Consider the following 26,439-nt stretch of genomic DNA (forward strand, 5'->3'; position numbering starts at 1 on the left):
TTTTTGATGAAAAAGAACCCAAAGAACTTGAAATCATGCTATTATTAATTTTTAAGTATGATTCTTCTGAGATAGTCAGTAATCAGAAAGATGTTACCAATAGCTATCATGTTTTAGTACTACTTTAACAAAATTCCTTGGAGTAACATTTAAATTGCAATAGAAATTTAAAAAAAAAAAAGAATGGAAAGAAAAGACTCCTGTGTAGGTATCGTGTTTAAAAAGTAGAAGAAAACAGGAGAAAGACTAGAATGAAGAAAGACAAGTAGGACAACTTTGAAAGCTACAAGATGAACTTACCACATATCTGAAAAGAGAAGCAAACAGTACCTTATAGAAATTCACCATGCCGTGCAGGATTGTTCTATTATGTAAATGGAAATGCCCATTTTAATTGGTGTTTGCTAAGTTGAAAATAAAAATAAAATTAAAAAATAAATCTTTAAAAATTATAATGCAGTACAGGATGAAAGAAAAACCATACAGAAAACACAATCTTTTCCCCAAAACTTGTCTATTGAATCTTAGACTACTTTAAGGTAAATACATGTGGATATATGTTTACAAATATGTACATGCACATGTACACATATGTACATGCACATGTTTTATGATTATTTTTTTGGAAAAATATGTTATAATAAAAACAAACAGCATAAGAAATTGTATGGAGGATATGGGAATCTTTATTTTAAAAAAAATACACATTTTTCCATTAGCATCTATGACTGTTTTGTACTCTTGTACTTAGATAATCCTGAAGCAAACTAAAATTTTGATATTTAAACTTTAAGAAATATTTTCCAATGCCTGCAGCTATTTTATTGGTAAGGATAACTCTTACTTAAACTAATCTTTACCATCCAGATAAAGTATCCTACTATTTCAAAAACTGACTTTTAGTAATTGGTATGCATAAAGGAAACAGCTACATGGTGCAGAAGATAGGGTGCTGGGTCTAGAGTTAGGAAGACTTCTTCCTGAGTTCAAATCTGACCTCAAACACATTACTAGCTGTGTGACCCTGGGTAAATCACTTAGCCCTGTTAATCTAGTTTCCTTATCAGTAAAATAAACTGGAGAAAGAAATGGCAAACCCCTCCAGTATCTTTGCTGAGAAAACCCCAAAAGGCACCACAAAAAAATGGACATGACTGAAAAATGATTAAACAGCAACGCATAAATTATGTTAAAGTGATTTTCAAAGTTTCATTCTTTCCTTACCTTTCCACACCTGCAAATTTTGAGATAAGCTATTTTACCATGAATTCTTTCTTCAATACGCCTAAAAAGTAGTTATGTTCCTTATCACAAATACTTCTCTAGACAGGGAACTTACTACCTCCTCAAGCAGCCCATTTCTTAGTAGCTCTTACTCTTATAATGTTTTTCCTTTCATTAAGCTCAAATCTGCTTCTTTGTAACTTCCAGTCTTGTTTCCTCCAAGCGAAAGAAAAGACATTCACTCTGAAGTGAAATACAACAAATCTAGTACCTATTCACCATTGTATGTCCTTTAAGTACTTGAAAAGGGCTACCTTATCCTCTTGGGTTTTTTTTCCCTCCAGGATAAAAATCCCCCTATCCTTCAGTTGATCCTCCTGTAACATTGACTTGAGACTTTCTTCATGTTCATTGCCTTCTTCTATCTCCCCATTATTAACATGTTTTCTAAACTATAACAGTTTTCTTTGCCACCCCTTCCTCTTTGGATGCTTTAAATACACTACCGACATTTTTCTTTTATTTGGTTACATTACCCTACTTGAAGATATGAAGGCAGTCTAGTCCATGATTATTTTAGCATTCATTCCTACTAGAGAGTCAAATTTCTCATTAAATTTTGATTCCATTATGACTGCACTTCATAGCATGTAGTCACCTTTATCCCTGAACTACTGAGTTACTACCGATTCCATAGGGATGTTGTCAGGAAAGTACTTTTTAATCCCTAAAATATGTAATGGCAGGTGGAATGTATGGATGGAGTCTTTTGGAGGAAGGGAACGATCATTACTAACTACTTTCTTCTGATCTTTTGGATGTTGTCTGCCCTAAAGGCCACAGCACTCATTCCACTAAATGGTTCACATTTCCTTTCATAACCCCATTCTCTCTGGACTTCTGTTAATTCTCCAATGCATGTATGAATCAGTAATAATTTATTAAGTTGTCAGTGATTGTCTATAGAAGCAGTTCCCAAACTAATTTGTCCACAAATATTTTGAAGCATTGGAATTTGTAATTATTGGTCTGGATCTATGAGTAAAAAATTTCATATTGACAAAGGGGGATCAGGGAATTTTTAAAACAAAATGGATGAATGTAAATTTATTTTTCTACCAATATATTAATATTTATTTTAAAAGCATATTAATAAGGTATAATTTCATGTTTATATAAAGAAAAATTTTGGTAACATTGAATTTTTCCCATGATGTCTTATTCATTTGCTGTATAATAAAGATTGCTAAAGATGTCATTTGGAAAACTAGTCTATTATCAAATAGTTATTTATTTCCATAAACATTTGATTTATAGTCTAATAGAAATGGTATTGGTGAAGATAGATTTAAAAAACTGAGACCAAACCATCTTCAAATATAGATTTTTAAAAATTTGAGAAACTGAAAGTAACACTATGGATTGATGAAAAGACTAAAAAAGTGTGTGTGTGTGTGTGTGTGTGTGTGTGTGTGTGTGTGTGTGTGTATGAAGTAGTGCAAAACAGAGTACTGGAAATTCCATGATTAGACAGAGGTGAAAAAGTTTTTGTGAATTGTTTTCTCTTTAGTTGGAAGAAAATATATTAATTAGTGTCACATATTTGTAAGTCATGATCCTTACTCTTTCCTTAACCAGGAAATCATTTCCTGAAAGAGTTAGTAGGATTTTGGAAAAACCTCAATTGAAAAATGAAAGCATGAACTGTTTTGAGCTTCTACCACAGTGCCAAACACACAATGCTAGATAAATACTTGTTGAACCAAATGAAATTGACTACACATATGTGTGTTTATATATACACATTTATACATTACACATTTATGTTATATATGAATATATGCTATATAAATAAAATTAGGATTTAAAGATTTTTATCACCACTCTTTATTCCTTGTGGTGTGCAGGAGTATAGGGAAAGACTCTACTTCCTCCTATATATAATCTCTCTCAAACAAAGTCTCAGCATCACAAAATCTCAATCAGAAAGAATTTCAGAAGTAATGTATTCCAAACCAAATCTGAGCAAGAATCCCCTCTAGAGAAGGGATCACACTGATTTTACTTAAAGACTTCTAGTGAAGGGTAACCCACTACCTCCCAAGGCAGCCAAGTCTACTTTTGGATAGTTCTAATTGTAAGGAAGTTTTTATGTCAAGCCTGGATCTACTTCTTTCAAATTCTACCCATCACCCCTTCTTCTACCTTTTGAGACTAAGCAGAACAAGTTTAATACTTATTTCACTTGACAGCCTTTCAGATATTTGAAGTTAATTATATCTTTCCTAAACCTCCTTTATTCCTTCAGGGCCAAGCTAGGGCTTGTCTGCACCACATTTCTCCTCAGTCACTTTTTCACATGTACTCCTTGAAATCATCCTTACAATATGTTTCCCTTGGCATGTACATTCACTCGCTCCTTTCCATCTGGCCACTGATGACCAACATCTAGGCTTTCCACACTTTCTCAACTGCTGACACCATTCCATAAATGAATTCTAGCTCTCTTGTCTCCATTTCATACTCCCTTCTTCAACTACCCAAAAGGAGTACTCCTACCTAGTTGACTTCTAACTTGACAGCAGGCAATTGGCATGTCTTCATGCTCTAGGCAGGCAATTGTAGCCCTCCCTTCTTCCCTCCCACTTCCACACATCTATCACCATAAACACATACAAGCTGCTGCTCTTTTCCCTCTTGGCTCCATTGTTATCCAGCTCCTGAAAGTATCCCATTTCTAAATGTCATTTTCATATCCTCTCTCCACTTTCCTAGAGAATGAATTGTTTAGCTCTTGCTGCCCTGCATAGGAAAAAGGTTCTGACAACATATTTAAGTCTTTCCTGATTCTATATTTGCTTTTTCCTCATAGATGTCTAGATACTTCTATGTACCAATCCACTCCTTGTCTAGTCTCCAAGAACTAGGATCTCAAAGAGGGGGGTGTAAATTTAATGGTCTTGACCACTGAATTCTTCTTCCTCTTTCTGGATATAAGAGTTCCCTGAACCTTATCCTAAGGATAAAGATGTTAATAATACTCTTTCATACCCTTGTATCCCAATCTGGAATATTGCAATATTTTCATTCTTAGTGTTCTTCGGTTCTAGCTCCTATATTTGTAGTAAGAACTTATAGAGAGATATTGGCCTCACTCCTCTGAGCCTAGTCCAGTGGAAGGCAATGTCTAGATTACTCAAAGTAGTAGGGAGACAAACACTTGTACATAATATCCTGGAAACTCCCTACCCCCACCCCAAATTTGTGGATCAGGAATTCCTAGAGACTGAAGGCCTTCATCCATTCTCAGGTACCACTACTTTTGCCGCCTCTTCATGAACTCCCTTTTCACAGCCTGAACTGCTGAGCTACATGACTCAGTTCTCAACATTGAAAAGAGTCTGCAGAATAGCTCCAATATTTTGATGCATTTTTGGCCAGGCCACCTCTGGTTATATGAACTCCAGAGTTGGTTGCCTGACCTTCTGTCCCTTCCCTTGCCTCTGGGTCCCATGCTTGATCTCTTTACTGATATTTTGTCTGTCAGACTGGATAGGTATGCTCATCTTCTCTGGCAGATTTTCTGTCATAAAGTGCCTTCCAGATGGTCCTCGAGTTTGTCACTCATCTTACACTCAGAACTGTCCTTTTTCAGATGGCTCTCAAGTACCTAAGCTCTCTCTTCTACTAATTCACTGTACCTCATACTCAGCACCCTTAACAGCATGTTGTATCCTTTAAGGATATCCAAAAATCTCATTGGATGCCACTTAAAAATACTGGTAATTTCTCAATAACAGACTACACTCCTCTTTCAAAGGAACTACCCAGTCTAATGCAGCCTCTCTCAACTTGCCAATGAGGTCAGTGGATAAAGCTCTGGATCTAGAGTCAGTAATATCAGAATTCAAATCTGACAGTAGAGAGAAGTTTGTGAGACTGGGGAAATCCCTTCTGAGGAAAGAAGGCCATGAGCTAAATCTCAGAGGGAGTCAGCAATGCTAAAAAGAGGAGGTTAGTAAAGAGAAGGCATTCCACATGGACAACCAATACAGAAGAAAACATTTGAGAGATGAAGTCCCTGATTTTTGTTTGATCAAATTCAATTTTTGAGGAGTCTGTTACTTGAGTAAAGTTATCCATGACCCATATTTAGCTGTTCGTTCTTTTAATTCTTTTGTCTAGTAATCTCATTTCTTTTGCTATCCTTTTCTTTAGAGCTGTTATTTCATTTATAATTTTGACTTAATTGCTTTTGGAAATCTTAGTCGAGCCAGTGACAATCTGTGTTTTTGTTTGGGAAATGATTGGATTCATTGGGTTTAATTGGGAATTTTGTGAAGTTGTTCTCTTCTGTGTTTGTGGCTTAAGAATCCCTGAATTGATGGAGAGACAGAGCATTTATTAATCTCTTACTATGTGCTAGGTACTATGCTAAGCAGTAAAGATACGGATTTTTTAAAAAGATAAACATTCATAAAGGGATATTTCAAAGTGGGAAGGAAGAGCAAAGGATACATATGTGGGGACAATTCATCTGTGGAGAGATAAAGGAGTCCAAAAAATGAGTTAATCTGGGAGTGAGCATTATGGATGAGGCACCCTTAAGAAATGTCAGTCCTAGCCAGTAATCTCCAAATCTGAAGAGAGAACAAGCCTTAGAAGTCAATAATATTGATTGTTGAGGTTTCTGTTTGGTTAGTTTGGTTTGGTTTTAGCCATTTTTTCAGTTTTACTTCCTGAACTGGAACTCCACACCCTTCTAGGATAAATGGTGAGGCATGCTTTCGTCTTGATCTCTATCACTGAAGTTCCTTTTATGTCATCCTCTAAGTTCATGGAGATCAGATAATTAAACTAGGACAGCAAGGTTAGGGAGTGACCTAACTGTTGCCTTCCTAGTGTAAACCTAGGAGGCTCTGAACTCATGCATTAGAGTCATAGAGATATAGCTGAAAAATTTAGGTGTCCTTTGCTAGTACCTGTTCCACCATCTCCCTACCTCTAGGAACACAGCTATGGGATCCAGGAATTCCCTAGTTTGCCTTTTCTGGTAAGACTCCTTGAAGGATCCTTTTGCAATGCACCTTGGGGTAAGATTTTCTGCCTCAACCCCTTTCCTAGTATACACAGGCTTCTGGGTATTTCTTTTTGTTAGCCTAGATTAGAAAAAATGCACACCTACTTACTTTGTCCTTGAATTTCTTGATAATTGCTTTTTTGATGCTCTCTTGTTTTTCCTTGTGAAGAAAGTTATGTTTAATCTTAGATGTTTTGCTCCAGCATCTTGAAGACAATCTTGGAACCATGATGTTAGGCTCTAAGTACATTGTTTCCACTTTCTTTAACAGTGAAAGTAGTTAATTAATAGTAATCTTTAGAGAGATTTACATTTTTCTTGATCTTCCATTTTCATCCTTAAAGGTCTTTGGCTCAGGTGAATCATTTTCTAAATTTTCTTTAATCAATTTTTCAACCTTGCATTGCTTCTCTTTTTCATACTGTTTAAACCTTCCCTAATCTTTCATCACATGATTTTACAAATGAGTTATGTGACTTTGGGCCACCATCCCTCTCCTTGACAATTTAAATCAAGTGTGTGCTGATTCTTATGCTTTCTTTATTGGTATTCTTATTGTGACAATAGATTTAGAGCCCCTAGATATTTATATATATTTTTTTATTATCGGAGTTGATTCTGTTTCTATGCCCATTTACCTTATTTTGTTGCTTAGTACTTGTTTCAATTGTTCAGAATTTTGCTATTTCAATTACCTGCTTTTTATCAGTATTATTTTTTCCTCTTGCTTTTTATTAACTCTGATTTTGCCCTGACAAGTTAGTGGTCTGGCTGTCCACAGACCAGTGATTCAGGAATAACTCCTAAATCAATAACAAGTCTTTTCCTGTCTGTTACAATTTAATCTACCTCATTAATTTTTTTCCACTGAAATGTTATTTAGGACCTGCCATGCCCCACACCTACTACTAATTCTTTTCCCAAAGAAAAATTTCACATTAGAAAGAACAAAAACTCTGTTCAGTTTATAGAAGTCATTTGACTTTCTCATGAGTTTTCCCTTGAATCATTTTTTCTCAGATTTTTTTTTATCTTCCTCACCTTTTCTCACATTTGTAATTTCAGTTAATAAGGAGCAGAGTGTGTTGATTTAATTTGAAGAGTCTTATCAAGTTCTAATTTCTCTACGCCTTCTTCTTCAGCATAGACTTCAAGAATTCAAAGTCACTTCTATTTCATAAAGCAGGTATACAGATAAGGACACTGAAGCTGAGGAAGGTCAAATGACTTACCTAGGGTCATACAACTAGTAAGCATATGAGATGGAATCTGAACTTAGGTTTCCTGTTCTCCAAGTCTATCACTCTCATCCACTGTACCATCCTAACAAGGTTTTGAACATGATACTAGGTGGTCTGGTAGCAACAGTGAAGTCAGAAGAAACAGGTTTGAGAGAAAGATGAAAAGGCCTATTCAAGACATTAGGAATTTGAAGGGCTGGTAGGAGAACTGCCATATTAGCAACTAGAGAGGTAGGAAGGTCCTTAATAAAAATACCAGGATGTCCATCTAGCCAAAATTTTCATGAAACCATGTAAGTGTTTGAGCATTGTGTATTATTATATAGATAGCTTTAATTTTGTTAACTGAGATGCTCCCCTGAAGACAGGCTGTCAGTACTAAAACAAATAATATTAGCTAACATTTACATAGCAAGTACTATGTGCCAGGCACTGTGCTAAGTGCTTTATAATTATTATCTCTGCCATTATTATCCCCATTTTACAGCTGAGGAAATGTAAGCAGACAGAGGTTAAGTGACTTGGGAAGTGCCCAGAGGCCAGATTTGAGCTCCTGTCTTCCTACCTCGAGGCCCTGTATTATATCCACTGCACTACCTAGCTTCATTAACCAGTGTTCAAGACTGGAACTGAAGAATAATGTAGCATGCATACAATTAGTCCCTTGAATATTGTGACTGGGACAATGAAGTTTTTTGATTGGGTGACAAGCGTAGCAAGGACATATGTTCTTTACTGACTGATGGCAAAGAGATTATTGACTCTGGGTGAAGACTGAGACCTTGTTTCTTGATTGTGGCCATTGCAGGGATCTGTGTTTAGATATAACTATTTCTCCCTCAAGAAACATAATGCTATGGACAGCAAGTTTCATTGTTGAGGTCTCCAGAATATGTGGAGGCCCATATTTGTAGTATAGAGATTTGTGTTATATCAGCACATGGAAGATAGTGAGATTCTGATATGTATTTCTAGACACCAGGTCTTACCTTTCTAGACAAATTTTTGCAACCTCTAGTAGTATGTTACACATTTTTTTCCATAGTTATCTTTTATAATTGATATTGATCATGAAGTCTAGGTTTCTTAATAACAACCCTTCTATAATTTTCTGAATTACCATGATGAAAATCCCTCCTAGTTCCATAAACAAATCAGTGTGAATCAGTGTTGTTTGAGCTCCATGTGGATGGGAAGGATTCTCTGCCTTGGTGGTGAAGAGGGAGAACCTGCCACACATGGGTGAGAAACAGTGCAAAGGCATGGATACTAAAGTGTCAAGTCTGAGGAACAGAGAGGAAGAGAATTTGGTGGGAAGGGGAGAAAGTAGAAACCTGAGGCAAGGAGATCAATGAGAAAGTGAGAGGTGGTAAGGTGTTGGCAAGGAGGAGGTGTTAGAGATACTTGTCCAATGCTCTTTTGTTGGCATATTGTTGCTTGATGGATGTTGGACGTAGAAGCTTTGGGATCCCACTCTACAGGCTTCAAGTAGAGCCATGGTAACTCCTGAAATCTTAGCCACTGAATAGGCTCTACTTTTGATTCCATTTAATGAAAAACAAGGAATGCTCCTGTCTTCAATCTATATTTACAGTTACTACAGAGATATCTGCTTGTTTTAAAACATTTGTGTAGAGTTTTTTTAAACTGTTTATCATGTATTCTGAGAGGGTCTATCAGATCTCTTCTTCCTTTATGTCAAGGAAGTATTAATTATTCTACAGCTTCCCTAAGATTATGGGTCTTCTATTTTTTTTTAAATATAGTATGGATTAAGGTTAGAATTCTTTCCAAATCATAACAGACCAAAGTGTACAATAAGACTGGCATTATGTATTAAATGCTTTGTGTTCTTCCTCACTATCGTTAAGCAATTATTAGTCACTTACTATGTGCATGGGAGATATCCAGGGCAAAGATAACTATCAGGAACAAGGAAAAGAAAGAAGGCAGTGTTGCTGTATCTCAGTCCATGTGGAAGGGAATGAAGCATAAGAGTAGAAAAGGTAGGAAAGGGTCAGGTTAGGAAGGACTTTATGCAATTAAATCTCTTCTATATTCATGGATAGGTTCTTCTTTATGGTCCATTTACTTTCCTGAAGAAGATCAGAATTATTGTATGTATGTCTTAATTGTATTAGCTCTATTGGATCTCCAGATTCTGGCTTTGGATCATCAGTCGTTGTTGTACAGAAGACATCACACGTATCAAATCCAAATGACAGCTGTGACATCACCAGAGAAAGGCTTGATGAAGGGAGTTTTGTCAGTATTGCTGCTGCTATTCTTTTATTATTACTATTCCATATTTCTCATCAAATGGTGAGAGGAAAATCTCTGCCAACCTAACATCAGGTCCATTTTTTCAAACTTCTCTTTACGGCTTTAGTATGTTTTGATTTATGAGGTAGGTCCACCAAAGTATTCCTTTGCCATGGGAGTCCGCAGCATCAGCACAGGCAAAACCAGGCAACTCACATTTAAGTTTGCTTGTCACCAGCTAGTAAAGAATATTTACCATTGTTCTGTTTGTCACCCAATCAAAAAAAAACTTCATTGTCCCGGTCACAAAATTCAAGGAACTAATTGTATGAGGAAATGCATGCTATCTTAGGCTGCAGTTCCAGCCCTTAACACTGGTCAGCTGAAGGCAGGTTGTAGAGCAGATATAGCACAGAACCTCGAGTTAGGAAGACAGGAGTTCAAATCTGGCCTCTGGGCACTTCCCAAGTCACTTAACCTCTGTCTGCTTACATTTCCTCAGCTGTAAAATGGGGATAATAAAATGAGATAATAATTGTAAAGCACTTAGCACAGTGCCTGGCACATAGTACTTGCTATGTAAATGTTAGCTAATATTATTTTGTTTTAGTACCGACAGCCAGTCTTCAGGGGAGCATCTCAGTTAACAAAATTAAAGCTATCTATATAATAATACACAGGGCTCAAACACTTATATGGTTTCATGAAAACTTTGGCTAGATGGACATTCTGGTATTTTTATTAAGGACCTTCCTAAATCCCTAGTTGCTAATATGGCAGTTTCCCTACCAGCCCTTCAAATTCCTAATGTCTTAAATAGACCTTTTCATCTTTCTCTCACACCTGTTTCTTCTTCTGACTTCACTGTTGCTACCAGGCCACCTAGGATCATGTTCAAAACCTTACTGTGGATGAGAGTGATAGACTTGGAGAACAGGAAACCTAAGTTCAGATTCCATCTCATATGTTTACTAGTTGTGTGACCCAAGGTAAATCACTTAATGTCCCTCAGCCTCAGTGTCCTTATCTGTAAACCTACGTATGAATTAGAAGCACCTTTAAATTCTTGAAGTCTATGCTGAAGAAGAAGGCATAGAGAAATTATAAGAGTAACGTGATAAGACTCTTCAGTAGCATGTTTCATCACAAGTCCTCTGTAATCGTTGTTTGTCATTGCATTGGTCACAGTTCTTCATTCTTTCATACTTGTTTTCATAAAACTTTTATTTTTATATTGTTCTCCCACTCCCTTCATTCTGAATCAATTCACACAAGTCTTCCAAAGAGTCTCTAAAACTATCCTCTCTATCAATTTTTATAGCACATTGGTATTCTCTTATATTCATATGCCTTAATGTGTTCATCCGTTTCTCAATTGGTGGGTTCTCCCTTAGTCTCCAGATTTTGTCAATTCAGAATGCGCTAGCTGCTACAAATGTTTCATGTGGGTCCTTTCCCTCTGTCTTTGATCTTTGGGGTACATACCTGGTAACAATTTTTCTGGGTCAAAGAGTAATGCACAGTTAATAACTTTTGGAATATAATTTCAGATTATTTTCCCAAATGCTTAGTCCAAATCATGGCTCTCTCATCAGTGTATTAATGTGACTACTTGACTGGAGTTTCTGTAGCATGTAGCATTTTCCTTTTTGTCAACTTTATCAATGTGATGGGTACCTCAGAATAGTTTTAATTCATGTTTCTCTAATTATTAATGATTTACTAACTCTTTCAAATGGCCTGTGATAGTATGGAAGAAAGTTACTGATTCGTATCTTTTGTTTTTATTCATTTTTCAAATGGAGAAAGGTTCTCATTCTTATACATTTGAATAATTTTCATATATAGATTATAAATGAGACCTTTATCAGAAAAAAAAATTGCAAATTGTTTTTGCATTTGCCTTATTCTCTTCTGATTTCAGCTATATTCATTAAGTTTATTCAATAACTTTTAAATTTTACATAATCCAAAGTGTACATCTTACTTTCTGTGATCCTCCTTATCACTTGTTTGGTCATTATCTCTTTCCCTATCCATAGATCTGATAGGTAATTTCTTCCTTACTCTTCAGATTTGTTTATAATGTCACCCTTTATATCATCTACTCATTACTGCCCACAAGTACAGGGATATAACATTGATTGGTAGAAATTTACGAACATACTTTTAATAGAAATAGCCACAATAAATACTCAATCTCCAGGCTAGGGGAAATGAAAAGCTTTTAAAAGATCAAGACCTATCAGAAGAAATAAAAATCATGTGGGAGCAGGATATAGTTTATATCATTTCAGCATCCTGTCTTCTCCTCAGGTTACAGTAAGGGTATTTTCATTGCATCTGCAGAAGATCAGCTTATGCTAATTCCCTCACAGGGCTGTGAGCAAATCATTTTTTTTAAAGCTTGAAGCATGGTTTAAATATTAATTATTGTTAGTTTAAAATGCCGTGGAAGTCATATAAATACAATATTCATTCTGACTTTACTCTTGCCTTGCTCTAACCCCTCATCCCCCACCCTACCCCCACAAAAGTAAATTACTAAAACAAAAAACGAACAAGCTGAGGTCTGAGACGTCTTTAAATAAAGTCAATTCCTTTTATCTCCTGGGGCAGAACATTTCAAATCTATGCTTCTCCCCCTCTCTATCTGTCTTTCCTATAGCTATACTTTCCATCCAATACAATAACTGATGTTCATAGTGTTGACCCTGAGGCGTTAAATAAAAAAAATTAACCTATATTTATAATATTATATTTTAGTAAGACAAAGATGTGTGTAATAGATTTTTCAAAAATTTTCTATAAAAATAGTTGGAATGAAAAATGTTTCAGCACTTAATGGATAATCAAAAATTAACTAGAATATATTTTATGTAGAAAAACAATCATTTTTATGAATGTGCACTGCCCAGGGCTAACACAGTAAAACTTCCCATGCATTCTTACTCCTACTCGCCTGAAATCAGTCAGTGTTTTAACTTAGGTGGAATTTAGTTTAGTTGAAATAAATATTGGTGGCATTCTTAGATAACAAATTAAAAATAAATTTAAAAAATAGAAGAAAATGGCAGAATATATAACCTGAGCAATGTGGGTAGAAATAGAGAATAGGACATGAAGGAATTAGACAGTCCTGTGATAACGATAACTCCAATCACCAAATCCTTTTATAGTCTTGAGTTTGTAGAAATATTGGATATAGGGTGGCTGCCTATAAAGAGTCAATGTTCAGATTTTGATAAAATGTAGAAGATAGTAGGGTCTCCAAAATACAGGACAGTCAGATTTACTTCAATTCATGACAAGATTAATTATATATTATTTCAAAGGTGGTTATTGAACATCTAAAATATGTGGCAATCAGAAGGAATCAGTAAGGCTTCATCAAGAACAGGCCATGCCAAATTTAATTTCTTTCCTTCTTTGACAGGGTTGCTAGAGTGATAGATCAAAGTAATGATGTGGATATATATATATTTTTTTAATTTTTGGTTCTTGCATTTTAAAAATTTGTTTACTTTTAGTTTTCAACAATTGATTTCCACAAGATTTTGAGTTCCAAATTTTCTCCCCATCTCCCCCCCCACCCCAAAACACTGTGCATTCTGATTGCCCCTTTCCCCAGTCTGCTTTCCCTTCTATCACCTTCCTTCCTTCCCTGTCCCCATCCTCTCTCTTTTCTTGTAGGGCAAGATAGATTTCTATACCCCATTATCTGTATTTCTTATTTCCCAGTTGCATGCAAAACCAATTCTCAGCATTCATTCCTTAAACTTGAGTTCCAACTTCTTTCCCTTCCTTCCTCCCCACTCATCCCCACTGGGAAGGCAAGCAATTCAGTATAGGTTATATATGCGTAGTTTTGCTAACGATTTTAATAATAGTCATGTTGTGAAAGAATAATTATATTTGCCTCCATCCTGTCCTGTCCCCCACTCATTCTATGATGTTGATATAGTTAACCACACTTTTATGAAATTATTTGTCAAAATCTCCTGTGCTGTCATTGTGCATCATGCAGGACTCTGGCTAGACAAGAGTGTTTTCAGATGGACTCACCCATGGTCACATGGCTAGATCCGATCTCTAGGGGAGTGCAAAAGTCACTCTGTGCTATTTAACATTCAGCCAATGACTTAGACAAAGACACAGATTGTATGCTTCTCAAATTTGCTGATAACAAATCTGGAAGGTATGCATAACACATTGTTTGACAAACTCAGGATTCATTAGTCCAAATACAAGATGAAATTTAATTGGAATAAATTTAATGACTTATACTTGTGTTTAAAAATCAATTTGATAATTAGAGGAGGCTTAGTGAGACTAAATTTCAGGTTTAGAGATTTTGTGTGCCTTGCTAGTACCACGTAGGTAACAAATAGTAGAGTCAGGATTCGAATTTGAATCCAAATCTATAATTTTTCCCAATATTTTTATTGCAGCCTCCCCCACCAAAAAAAAAAAAAGAAAACAAATATAATCTTGCATTGCATTAAACAAACCACAGTGACCAAAACAAAGGAACTGACAGACCCATCATTTCTGCCTTGGTCAAATCATACCTGTAGTATTGTTTTCAGTTTGGTTGCATGTTCCAATACAAACACTGATAAGTTGGAGAACATTTATAGAATGGTGTTTATGATGCTTAAAGATCTCAAGATCATGTCATACAAGGCTTGGTTGAATACTTTAATTATATACATAGTATGAATTTATGCAGTGGCTAATGATGATTCTAGGAGACCAATGAGGAAATATGTTACTTACCTTCTAATACAAAGGTGTTGAACTAAACACGAAGAAATGAGAAATACATTTTCAACAAATGTGGAAATTTATTTTATTTGCATGTGTATATTTATTGAAAGGATTTCCCCTTGTACCAGGTATAGTAGGAGGTAGAAAAATAAATGTTATGAAAATTAGGCCTATTGATTAGAATTGGAAGCTCTATAGATGTTTATTCTGGAGAAGATAGGGTTAGGTGTATGATAGTGGCCTTCAAGTATTTAAAGACAAGTCATGTTGAAGAGGAATTTAATGTGTTTTGTGTGGCATAAGAAGGTAGAGGACAGAGGCAGGAAAATTTGATAGAAGCTACAGAGAGGCAAGTTAAGTTTTGATATGGGGAAAAATGTCCTATCTTACGAGTTACCCACAAGTGTAATGTGTTGCCTCAGGAGGTAGTACAGAACTTCATTTATGCAGAAATAACTCTGCTGTCAATAAAGTGCAGATATGAATTCATATGTTTAATGAATTTCATATTGCTTGCCTTCACAATAGATGGGAGAGAGGTCAGAGGGAGGTAGAGAATTGGAAACTGAAAAAAAGATGTATGCAAGTATATATGTATATGTATATGTGTGTATACATACATTTGTGTTTGTGTGTATGTATGTGTGTATGTAAATATACATGCGCATATGGATATGATATGTGTACATATACACAAACACATTTTTTAAAAGACAAATTGGGGTGGAGGTGGGAGTGTATGCAAGAAGGTCTATGGTTAGAGCTCTGGTATACAAACGTGTATGAGAAGCCTTACCCTTTTTTCTTATATAAAAAGAATTACAATTCAAAAATAATTTTAAGAATCATCAATATTGTGTTTTTTATTAAACTTGAATGTCCTTAATGAGAAAATTCACATATCTATGTGTATATATGCATATATGTATATATCTATATGCATACAAATGTTTCTTCAATATAAATTTTATTTTATAACAACTATATTTACTCCCTGTCAATCTTGTAATCTTGTATATAGCATATTTGCAAAATTACCAGCAGGGTTCAACAGTGCAGCCTGTGCCTATGTAATGGAATACAAAGTGGGCTCCCATCATATGATATAGTGGGAAGGATATGGGGCTCAGATTCAGAAAACCTGAGTTTGAATGCCTTTTCTGTCATTCACTAGCTGTTAATGACCTTCACTAAATCACTTTATATTTCAAAGTCTTTATGACTTAGTTGTGATCCTCAGATACTCTATTTTCCCTGCCTTCTTTAGAGTCAAGTGAAATTAATCTTCTTTGGGACATGTTCTTCCCTCCTTGGTATCTCATGATTTTCTTTCATATTATTCCTTAGTTTTCATAAACTTGTCTAATTTTTTCCCTTTTCAAAAATCATTACAAAAATATCTACATAATATATAAAACTGTGTTCAAACAATATTATCGAGTCATGTTGTTTGCTGTTGGTCTCCCCTCCACCCTTTTTTTACTGTCACCTTCCCAGAGATCCTTGCTAAAGCATCTCAACAAGGACTTGCCCCATTTAGATACAAGCACATGACCTAGAGTTTCCTGGTTCCCTCCCCTATTCTCTTCATTAAAATGTTTTTTCCTGAGTTCTAATCCCCTCCAGTGTCTGAAAGGGAAATGATACATTAATATTGGCTAATATGGTAGTATGATACTGCATTACTTTCTCCTAAGTTAAAAAAAAAAAAGATGCATTTTAACTGTGTTTTATGGAGACCACGGCTCAACCCAAAAGGAGAAATTTTGGCCAGACCTTAAAGTTTCCTTCAAATAGTAGAACATTACCTATATTGTCTGCTATACAATAGTGTCAATCTTTTCTGAAAATGGTTTTCTAAATTCTAGAGTTAAATATTTTTCTTCCTTTTTTTCTTCTGTATACATTTCTGGTCTAGTGTTATTATTATTAACTATAATTAATTGTTTAATAACTTAAAAACAAATAGTATTTCAGTTTGTTTTTTCTTTCAAATAAATTCATTTTGTGAGTACATTTTATTTTTCAACCACTCTATTATGGACCTTTTATTAAACAGCTTATAGCAGATTGTATGTGTCTGGTTAGACTTAAGCTCAATGCTACATTCTTAAAGCAAACATGTAAGGAAACAGATGTGTTGATCTGCAGTTCACATAAACACAGAATTTGTTAAAAATGAACAATAAGAATAAATTTTCAAAATAATTTCTCATACATTTCTTATAAATATACCCTTCTGGTCAGGGTATGTGGTGCTCTTCTGTAATCCTTTCTGTCCAGAGATGCTGAAACTACTAGATCTCTTGAGAGAGAGAGTTCTGAGTTGCAATGGGCCATGTGAATTGGGTATCCATACTAAATTCAGCATTGAACCCCAAGAAGGGGTTATTATCATCAGGTCACCTCTGAGGAGCAAGTTGGAAATAAAGGAGATCAAAACTCTTGTGCTGATGAGTATGCAACACTGACCTGAGCCTTTTGACTTCCTACATGGATGAAATAGAGAGACCAAACAGAGAGGTTAGATGGAAAGAACAAAGGGAGGAAGGAGAGAGTGAAAGAGGAAAATATAATCTTCCAAATGTTTTGCTAGGAGACATTATATTTTGCTGCGTCAAATCTGGAAAAAGAAAAGCTGTACTAACCTCCTTTTTTAGCATGTTATTGACAAATTGGGAAATTTAGAAGAAACTTGCAAATTTTCATATTACCAAAGAACTAATTCAATGCTCAATGGTTTTACCTTAGCAGAAATCAGAACTTTTTATTTTCATTGTTATAGCAGCAAAGCAGAATTTAATTTGTGGATGCTGAAATGTAAGGAACTGAATTAGGTGAGCAGACATAAATGTTATTTGGAAGCATGTTTATAAGCTAATGGGAAGAAAAAATTTCTAAATCATTTGTAGTTTATTCAGAAATAAAAAGCAGAAAGAACTCTGATACAAACTAGATCTAGGTTTTTATATTCTTTCAGAAATCTTCCCCCTCCTCTTATCTCATGAACATATCATTTTAATAAAAACTAGCTGTGGAGATATAATGTCTTTTTTATGATGGAAGTTTTACTTAAGCAAAAATGTTATCTAACATATGATTATAAACACACAAATCTACACACACAATTTGAAAGGCAAGTATGACCTCATCTGTTTGTTCTTCTGCTAAAATTTATTTTAAAGATCTTTATTATGGCAAATCAATATGACAAGGTTGTTCTTTTGCTGAAATAAACAAAAGTCAATGAGCCATATAAATAGCTATGTGCTGAATAACACGCATCCAGTACTTCTTTAAAGGTAACCTAGAAAAAGAGATGTATCTTTGAGTTGTCACTTCCCCCAGTCCTCTAGCTAAACTAATGCTACTGTCCTGTTATGACATTTATTTTCTTTTAATATGTAATAGATATTTAAACAAGATCTTCCATGAAATTTGTTTTTAAAAATGGAAAGGGAAAGGAATCAAAAGGATGATAGAGGTGTGTAGAGAATAGAAGTAAAGCAGGTGCACTTTTCAAATTAATTTGAAGTATTGTTATAAACAGTGCTTTAGCTTCACTCTATTGATTCTTTCTCTGATCTATTAAAATTCCTAAAAAGTTATGACCTATTTCAGGACTAAGAATTTCCAAAATAAATGAAAGCATTATTTAAAATATTTATACAAAGAAACAAATAACTCTTAGTTGTGCCTTTCAGTGCATAATGAGTGGTGGACAATTATTCCAAATAGATAACAGAGGAATTCTTTTTTTTCAAAAAATCTAACATTGTGCTCTTTTAGCTTACGTGGATCTTAGGACCCATAAGGATCAATAAAAAATTGTATATCCCTATTCATATTGAAATGAGTTCCTCAACAGTTGAATAATATTTTATCTGAAAGCAGAGTTCACTACAGAGACATATTTGAATATTCAAAATGCTCAGGTCATCCTTACTCCCTCCTTTGGTAGCCACTCTCTTATCTGTCCCATTCTCCAGAAATATGTTGGCTTACTTCAAATTGTTCATATTCAAATCATAGTTCAACAGTTTTGTGCTTTCTTTTATGCATAACAAAACCTTCTCCTACAAATGTATAAATATGAATAACCTCTCCCACCCTGTATTATATCATTGTGATTAGAATAAGAAAGCATTTGCTTTAGTGAAACTGCTAATTCTAAGGAAAGAAAGACACGATCTGCTGAGAAAGCTGGTATCTACTTGTAATCAAGATCATGTGGAGAATGTGGGAAGGAGAATGTTATGTTGTTAATCTTTCCCTTTATTTCATTTTAAAATTGCTCTATTTAAATCCATTTTAGTAAATGGTTGTATTTTTCTTTTTCAGTCTGAAATGGATTGAATGTCAAATCAGCAAACAATTGGTCTTTAAAAAAACCTATAAAGATGGAGGAAAGTAAATTTCATAAAATTGTTCAATTTAATGAGATCTGTTAATATTTTGAAAGAAAAACTCAGCGTTATAAAATGGTATGTTTTCCTTTCAGATGTCAAATACTTAAAGGAAGAAGATGCAAATCGCAAGACATTCACTGTCAGCAGCACACTGGATTTCAGAGTGGATCGCAACGATGATGGCGTGAAAGTAATTTGCAGAGTAGACCATGAATCTCTAAACTCCACACCTCAGGTAGCAATGCAGGTCCTAGAAATACACTGTAAGTAAACATTTTGCCTCCTAATCTCATGCGCTACATTTTTTCTTTTGCCTTTTAAATCAAATTCAAATTGTTCCTTTTATAGCAGAACTCAGATCAATTAAATGTTACCTCTTCATGTTAGAGGTACTCAGAGAAAAGGATTTCTTATCTGAATCTCATTACTGACAATAAAGGTAAAAAAACTATAAGGTTAAAAGACTGCTGTTTTTAAAATATTTGTTAGTTATCAAAAAGCAAATATGTATATGTATATGTATATAGTGAAAAACCAAGTGAAAATAGTAGTAGGCTTCAACAAAGTACTGACAATTGAATCCTAGATAATATACTTTAATCCTCGTGACAAATGTACCCCTCCATTTGAAATTTGTAAAAAAAAGTAGGACTTTTCTATATTCAGTATATGACAACATAAAGAGCAAAGATAAAATAAGAATAGAGCTGGAGATTGGGAATCCTAATTTCTAAATTGTATCGTAAGCCCTTTCATAGGTGGATGATCATTATGTAAGTTAGGCCGTTTTTACATTCCCTGCAGTTCTTATCTTTTTTTTAAAATTATAGTGATAAAAGGTTGGAAGTGCTTCATATTTTGAAAAGTCAAATGCAAAAGTTATTTCCCATATGTAGTTTTATGCATATAATACCAAATGTCCTATTTGAGATTTAACTTTCTCGGAATCTACGTTGTCCTTTGCTTGTGTCCGAACCATCTATCTATTTAATGCGGTCTTTATCCACTGTAGCACAAAGGCCCCCTCAGAAGGTTTGTTTTTTGTCAAACTGACAGATTTCATGACGAAAGCTTAAATTGGTCAGTAGGGGCTAGCCTTGTCTTCTTACATGACCTTAGCATCAGAGATAAATCTAGTAAATTGCTTCATGTGGCATTTGCTTAGTCTGTGAATGGTACAATATAATTATGTAATACTTTGTTAACTTAAAGTAAGTTCCTTATAATAAATCATAATCTTTTTATTTTTAATTGCTTCATTTTTTAAAGTTATTTCAATTTCATGATTTCTCATTTCCTCATTTGAGCAAGTAGTTCTCTAAAATAACTGGCATGTGATTTCATGTTATCCCAAATGAAGGGCATCTGAATTCCTTTACTTCAACTTTCTTGTCTTATAGGCAAAACCAACAAGAAAAATTAAAATAAAGTTCAATGATTACATGAAATTCAAATTTCAGCCTAAAATTGAAAGAAAATCAAGGTAATTTGATTATACAGATTTCAGAAGGAAGCTAAGGCACACAGTGTGGGTATTCTTAGCTGTGTAATCGCCTTTTTAGTTTAGCAAATTTGACAAGTAAAGAGATTATTAATCAAATAGGTATTACTAAGCAGCACTGCAGTATGATGAATTATTAAGGGTTAGTCACTTTTTTGAAATTTGATGATGACAAATACATATATATATGTAAAATACATGTACACACACATGTTTATATATTCCCCTTTGGATGGCGGACCAATTACAGAAAAAATGATAATTTAACTTTGTCTTAGTTTAGTGAGTATGTGTCTGGAAGGCAGAGAAAAAAAATCTATTTAATTTCTTTTTTACAGCATCTAGTATACTGCCATGCATGTGGAGGAACTTAATTAAAATTATTTTATGATTATGTTGGTTGCCCCTCTAAGGTACAGAGTTTCCCATTGTGTTAGTGGGGGCAATTTCAGCAGCTGGTCTCAGAGCCATAGTAAAGCAGGTTTCAGTCACATTTAGGTGGAGCCTTAAAACATCCCTGAGGATGAAAGATAACAGAGATTACTACCAGTTTGTTTGTTTTTTCCTTTTTTTTTTTTAATCTGGAAGGATAAATCTGGTCTCCTCATAGGGCCTAAAGTGTTTCTCAGGATATTGTATGTATCCCACACACACTTTCAGATTTTGTTACTGAGATCTCTTCAGGCTCCATGCGTATGTAAAATAATATAACAAAAACACATTTGTAGAACCCTCCTTACATATATCCCATGTATCATTAACCTCATTTTAGGGATGAGGTAATCAAGACTCGGGGAGGTGAAATGATTTGCTCATAACCCCATAGAAAGTAAGCGATCACTCTATCCAGTAGATAGTGTCACCTCTCAGTCCATTTGCTTCTTACTTTGTATCCCAGCTAGTGTCCTGCAAGGTGTGAGAGCAGGTCAGAGACAGAGAAGATGGAGGGGTGAAATAGAAAGTAGGAGGGAAGGACATCACAGTTTCAAAATCTCCTGACTTCGACGTTGGACAGAAAATATATATTTATAACTTAGAACACATGTAAAGAAAATCAAGGAACCATATCTCTGGGAAACAAAACAAAACATCCTTCTTCCCATCTTCAATATAAGTCTTTCTAGGGTTGGTATAACATAAGTTATAACAATGTAGAATACGATAGAGATACATCTTAAGTAATACCAGGGAATCATCAAAAGCAATCAAGAAACCAACAGGCATTTATTTAAGTGCCTACTTTGTGCCAAATTTATGGAGACACTGGAGATACAATGAATGAAGCATCCCTACTACCAAGGAGCTTATACTTTAGTGAAGAAGGTAAAAAAGTGCATATGGAGTGTGAAAATAAATATAAAAACAGTGCAAAGTAGCTGAATACAAGGGAATTTCTAAAAAAGTCAGGAGTAGCTGGAGGCCACAGGAAAGGATTCATGTCGATATTGGCTTTTTATTGGGAGAGATCCAAGGAGTCTGAGGTGAGGACAAAGACAGAGAGATTCGCAGATGAGTTCTACTAAACCTTTAAAGAACACTTACTTCCAATACTATATAAACTATCTGAAAAAAAAAATTGGCAAATGAGTCCCTACCAAATTCCTTTAGGTTTTCAAATCATTTTGAGGCATGTTAGAGTGTCATGAGGGAGGAATGGAGGAAAGGTCATTTTGACTGCAATAAATATGGAAGTAGGTGTAATTTCCAATGACCATTCCCCTCCCAATTGGGGTGAAACTAGTTGTGAAGGACTTTAAAAGTCATGTGAGTGAGTTATATTTGATTCTAAAATTGATAGGAAGACACTGGAATTTATTGGGGTAGGGAGATGATGTGGTCAGATGTGTACTTACAGGAAATCCCTGCAGATGTAATTTAACAGCAACAACTACAACAGTATTCATAGCCTTTCAGACCCTGGACTCCTCCTACCTTTCCTGTCTTCTTACACCTTACTCCCCAACAGGTATTCCTTGATCTCTGGATATTTTCTCAGCCTATCCTGGAATCTTCTCTCCCCTTCGAGACACCTGTCTTCCTTGACATCCCTGACATCCCAGATAAAATCTCATCTACAGGATTTCTTTCTCAAGCCCTCCTAACTCCAGTGCCTCCCCTTTCTAATTATTTTTCATTGATCACATGTATGTCTTCTTTGTGTATATCTGTTTTCTTCTTATTCTTCTTGTACTCCATTGTATTGTCAACTCCTTGAGGGTAGGCACTGTTTTTTGTTTCTTTCTGTATCCCCATCCCTTAACATGGTGCCTGGCACACAGTGGACATGTAATGTTGATCAGCTGACTGAATGTTTCAAAGCATTGTGCAAACATAATACTTTATCATCACAACAATCCTGGGAGGCAGGTGATATATTTTTATTCCTTTATAAATGAGGAAACTGAGTCAAACAGAGATTGTGACTTGCCCAAGGTCACACAGTTTATAAATGTCTGAAGCTGGATTGGAACTTAAGTCTTTCTGACTCCAGCCCTCTAGCTGCCTCTGGCCAGAGATTAGGGTAAGAAGAGACTTCAGACAAGGAGAACAGTTAGAAGCCTATTGCAATAATCTGGTGAAAGGTGGTATTAGAGACAACTATTAAGTATAGAAATGTAGGATTATCATTGTGTCAAATTCTGCATGAGAAACCCTGTATTTAGAGTTCATGGTTCCTAATGAAGGATTTCTAGTTTAAATTGTCCATGGTGATAGTGTTTTATTTTATTGGCTTTTGCTAAAATGTGCAATGATTGTGCTGTTTATAAAAAAAAAGTTACTGATATGTACTTCTTAAAAAGTATTAATTGTATTATTTAAGGACAACAAATGAGTCAGTGAGTGTAATATTTGGATGATCTGCCTTGAAGCCAAAAATATCTGTGTTCAGGTCACATGACAGCTGTGTGACCCTGGGCAAGGCATTTAGCTCCTCACTGCTTTAGAAAACTGTCTGAGGTGACATATTGTAGACATGGTTACAATCTTTATATGTAAAGGAAGTTTTCCTATCTGGAATTTCCTTATGCCAATCAAAACAATTATCTAAACTCTAACCATGTCTACTTAAAAGTAATGCTAGTAAATTGTTAGCAAAATGCAGAGATTATCTTTAATATGTATTTAACGTGCATTGTTCTTTTTAACTTCAGTTGTTTTTGATTTGTGTCCAACATTTTGTTACCTCACTGGGGGTTTTCTCAGGCAGAGATACTGGAGTGTTTTGCCATTTCCCTCTCTAACCCATTTTACAGATGAGGAAATTGAGGTGAATAGGCTCAAGAGACTTGCCCAGAGTCACACAGCCAGTAAGTATCTGAGGCCTCATTTGACCTCATAAAGTTGAGCTTTCCTGGTTCTAGGCTAGGCACTCTATCCACTGTGCCACTTACCTGCCCTCTTACCTTTAATTTAATGTAGCCCTTTCATCATGAATCATAGGAATATGTAAAAAAAAAAATGTTCTAGCAGAATTCAGTATATCTAAATTACTTAATTCCCTTAGAAATAATTTGACTTTTTTACTTGTCTGATTTCATATTTTTAGTGGAACAGATTGTATGAGTCAGTTTTTATTTAATTCTCAGCAGGAATACTGTATTAGCACTAACAGAAGGAATCATGTAGGAAACATAGGGAATAAAACAATTAAGTGTAACTACAAGTTCTTTTCCTACCAATTGCATAGATGATAATTACATAAACCAAGTCAAATGTTTTTTAAAAAGTAAAATGAAGGAAAGTGTGGAAAATGTTTCATCTAATGAAACCATTTTGAGACACTGTGTTTAGAAAAATAACAAAACCCAAAAGCATTGTTTGAGAAGCTGATCTAAAATTAATATACAGAATAATATATATTATGAAGTCATTAATTATTTCTTTAGGTCACAATGAATTTCAAGTATGCATTATTTAAGTGCTTAGATCCCATGTAAAAGAAAAAGAGGTTTTAAATTAATAAATATTTATAATAAGATTCTTAAGTGTAAGCAATAAAAAAAGAATGTCCATGAGCACAAAAGCACAGTGCTGTAATTTGCATGTTTAAATGAGATCAATTAGGTTAATGATAGATGAAAATAAGAAATCCATTATTTAAATGCAAAATAAGTTTTAAAACTTGTGGGTTCATTTGCTGCCAAAGTTTTCTCTATCAAAGCAGCTAGCTAGTTCAAATGGCTAATGTACAGTCTTAACCTTTATCATTCAGAGACACTTCAAATTGGGTCTGCATGTAAAGTATAATTGATTATCTTCTATTTTTTGCTAGCATCTATCAATCAAAAGTATCATAGGATATTTCTACATAGATTTCTCCATGTTTTTGTTTTTTTTGTTTGTTCCTTTGGCAACAAATTATTATGTCTTAAAGTGGTTTGTGATGGAAAAATGACACTAGCTATTTCCTGGGACTTTCTAATATGTATTTTAAAGTTGGCAGCTTGAACATTGTAGATCACTTGCACACTGCTTTTCCTCTTACTATCCTGGGCATCTGCAAGAAATGTCATAAATTTGGTGAAATATAATGTTCTTCCCCCAAAATATTCTCCCCTTAGTTCTATTTAATCTAAGAGAACTTTTTTGAAATGCCTGATTTGAGGGCAACAGATCTCCAAAAGGATTTTTACATGCTAATTTCCACAATAGTCATAATTAAAGCTTAGAGATAAAGACTAGACCTGTGGTTTTAAAAGTAGAGAGAATTCCTCAGTGAAAAAAACCTTTGCCAGTGAAGGTCACTTTCTTTTCTACAGTATTAGAATACTGCCTAGAGCACTGGCTGGTTAAGTGACTTGACAGAGATAGGATATGAACCAGTGTCTTTTAGGCCAGCTTTCTAGACACTAAGCAACCTGCCTCTCTAACTGAAGGTTAGATTTAAAAAATAAAGGAACCTAGGTGGTGTTGTGGACACAATGCCAGACCTAGAGTTAGGAAAACCTAGTCTAAATCTGACCTCAGATTTTTGCTGGCCATGTCACCTTGCCCAAATCATTTAACATCTGTTTGCTTCAGTTTCTTTATCTGAAATGGAGATCGTAATAGCACCTAACTCCCAGGTTGTAAGCAAAAAATCAGTTAAGTACTTTGCAAACTTTAAAGAACTCTGCACAATGCTAGCTAATATTATTATTAAAATGATGCTTAGTGTACAAAGAGAAATGTCATTCTGCACTTGCTAAAACTGAATTAATCTCCCAAACACCAAGAAACATACATTCTACCAAGTCAATTTCTTGTAAATTCTTCTCATTTCTTACTTTCATATATATTATATATCCATTTATTTTCTATCATTGGGGATCTGATTAAATTTTTCACACTGTTGACTTTAGGAGGCACTGGATAAAATACTGGTCCTGAAGTCAGGAAGACCAGAGTCAGCATCTGGCCTCAGAAACTTAGTTTAACCCAAGTCACTTAAACCGTTTGCCTTAATCCACTGGAGGAGGAAATGGTGAATCATCCCAGTATCCTTGCCAAGAAAACCCCATGGATTGTGTGGTCCATAATGTCATGAAGAGTCAGACTTGACTGAACAACAACAACAACAACATATAAGGAAGAATTTTGTAACCAAAGTTTAACACATATAATCTGTACACACTCATCTATCTGTTGCTGGATTACAATCAACAGGCATTAAGTAAGCAGCTAATATGTGCCAGACATTGTGCCAAACACTGAAGATACAAAGAAAAAAGACAGATCTGTGAGGGCAAAATAACAACTGAGGGAATCACAAAGTGCTTCTTGGAGGTTATACTTGAACTCAGCGTTTTCAGTGCACTTGGGGTTCCAAGAAGTAGGAGTGAGAGTATTACAAACACGCCAGCTGTCCAGGAAAAAGGCATGAGGAAATGAATGTTATACAAAAGGAACAACCAATTATGCCAGTTTAGCTAGAGCACAGACAGAGTCAACAAATATTTTTAGCAAGCATAA

General features: G+C 34.9%; 1 protein-coding gene across 3 annotated transcripts in view; it reads left to right on the plus strand.

Moving 5' to 3' along the window:
* Nucleotides 1–26,439, plus strand: part of CADM2 (cell adhesion molecule 2) — a 1,349,490-nt gene that overhangs the window by 1,130,722 nt on the left and 192,329 nt on the right. For all 3 annotated transcript variants that reach the window (XM_072621637.1, XM_072621640.1, XM_072621639.1), the window contains exon 5: nt 19,079–19,249. In XM_072621637.1, coding sequence (XP_072477738.1) covers nt 19,079–19,249 — 171 coding nt within the window. The remainder of the gene's footprint in view (nt 1–19,078; nt 19,250–26,439) is intronic.

This window comes from Notamacropus eugenii, chromosome 6, assembly GCF_028372415.1.
Source record: "Notamacropus eugenii isolate mMacEug1 chromosome 6, mMacEug1.pri_v2, whole genome shotgun sequence".
Lineage (NCBI taxonomy): Eukaryota > Metazoa > Chordata > Mammalia > Diprotodontia > Macropodidae > Notamacropus > Notamacropus eugenii.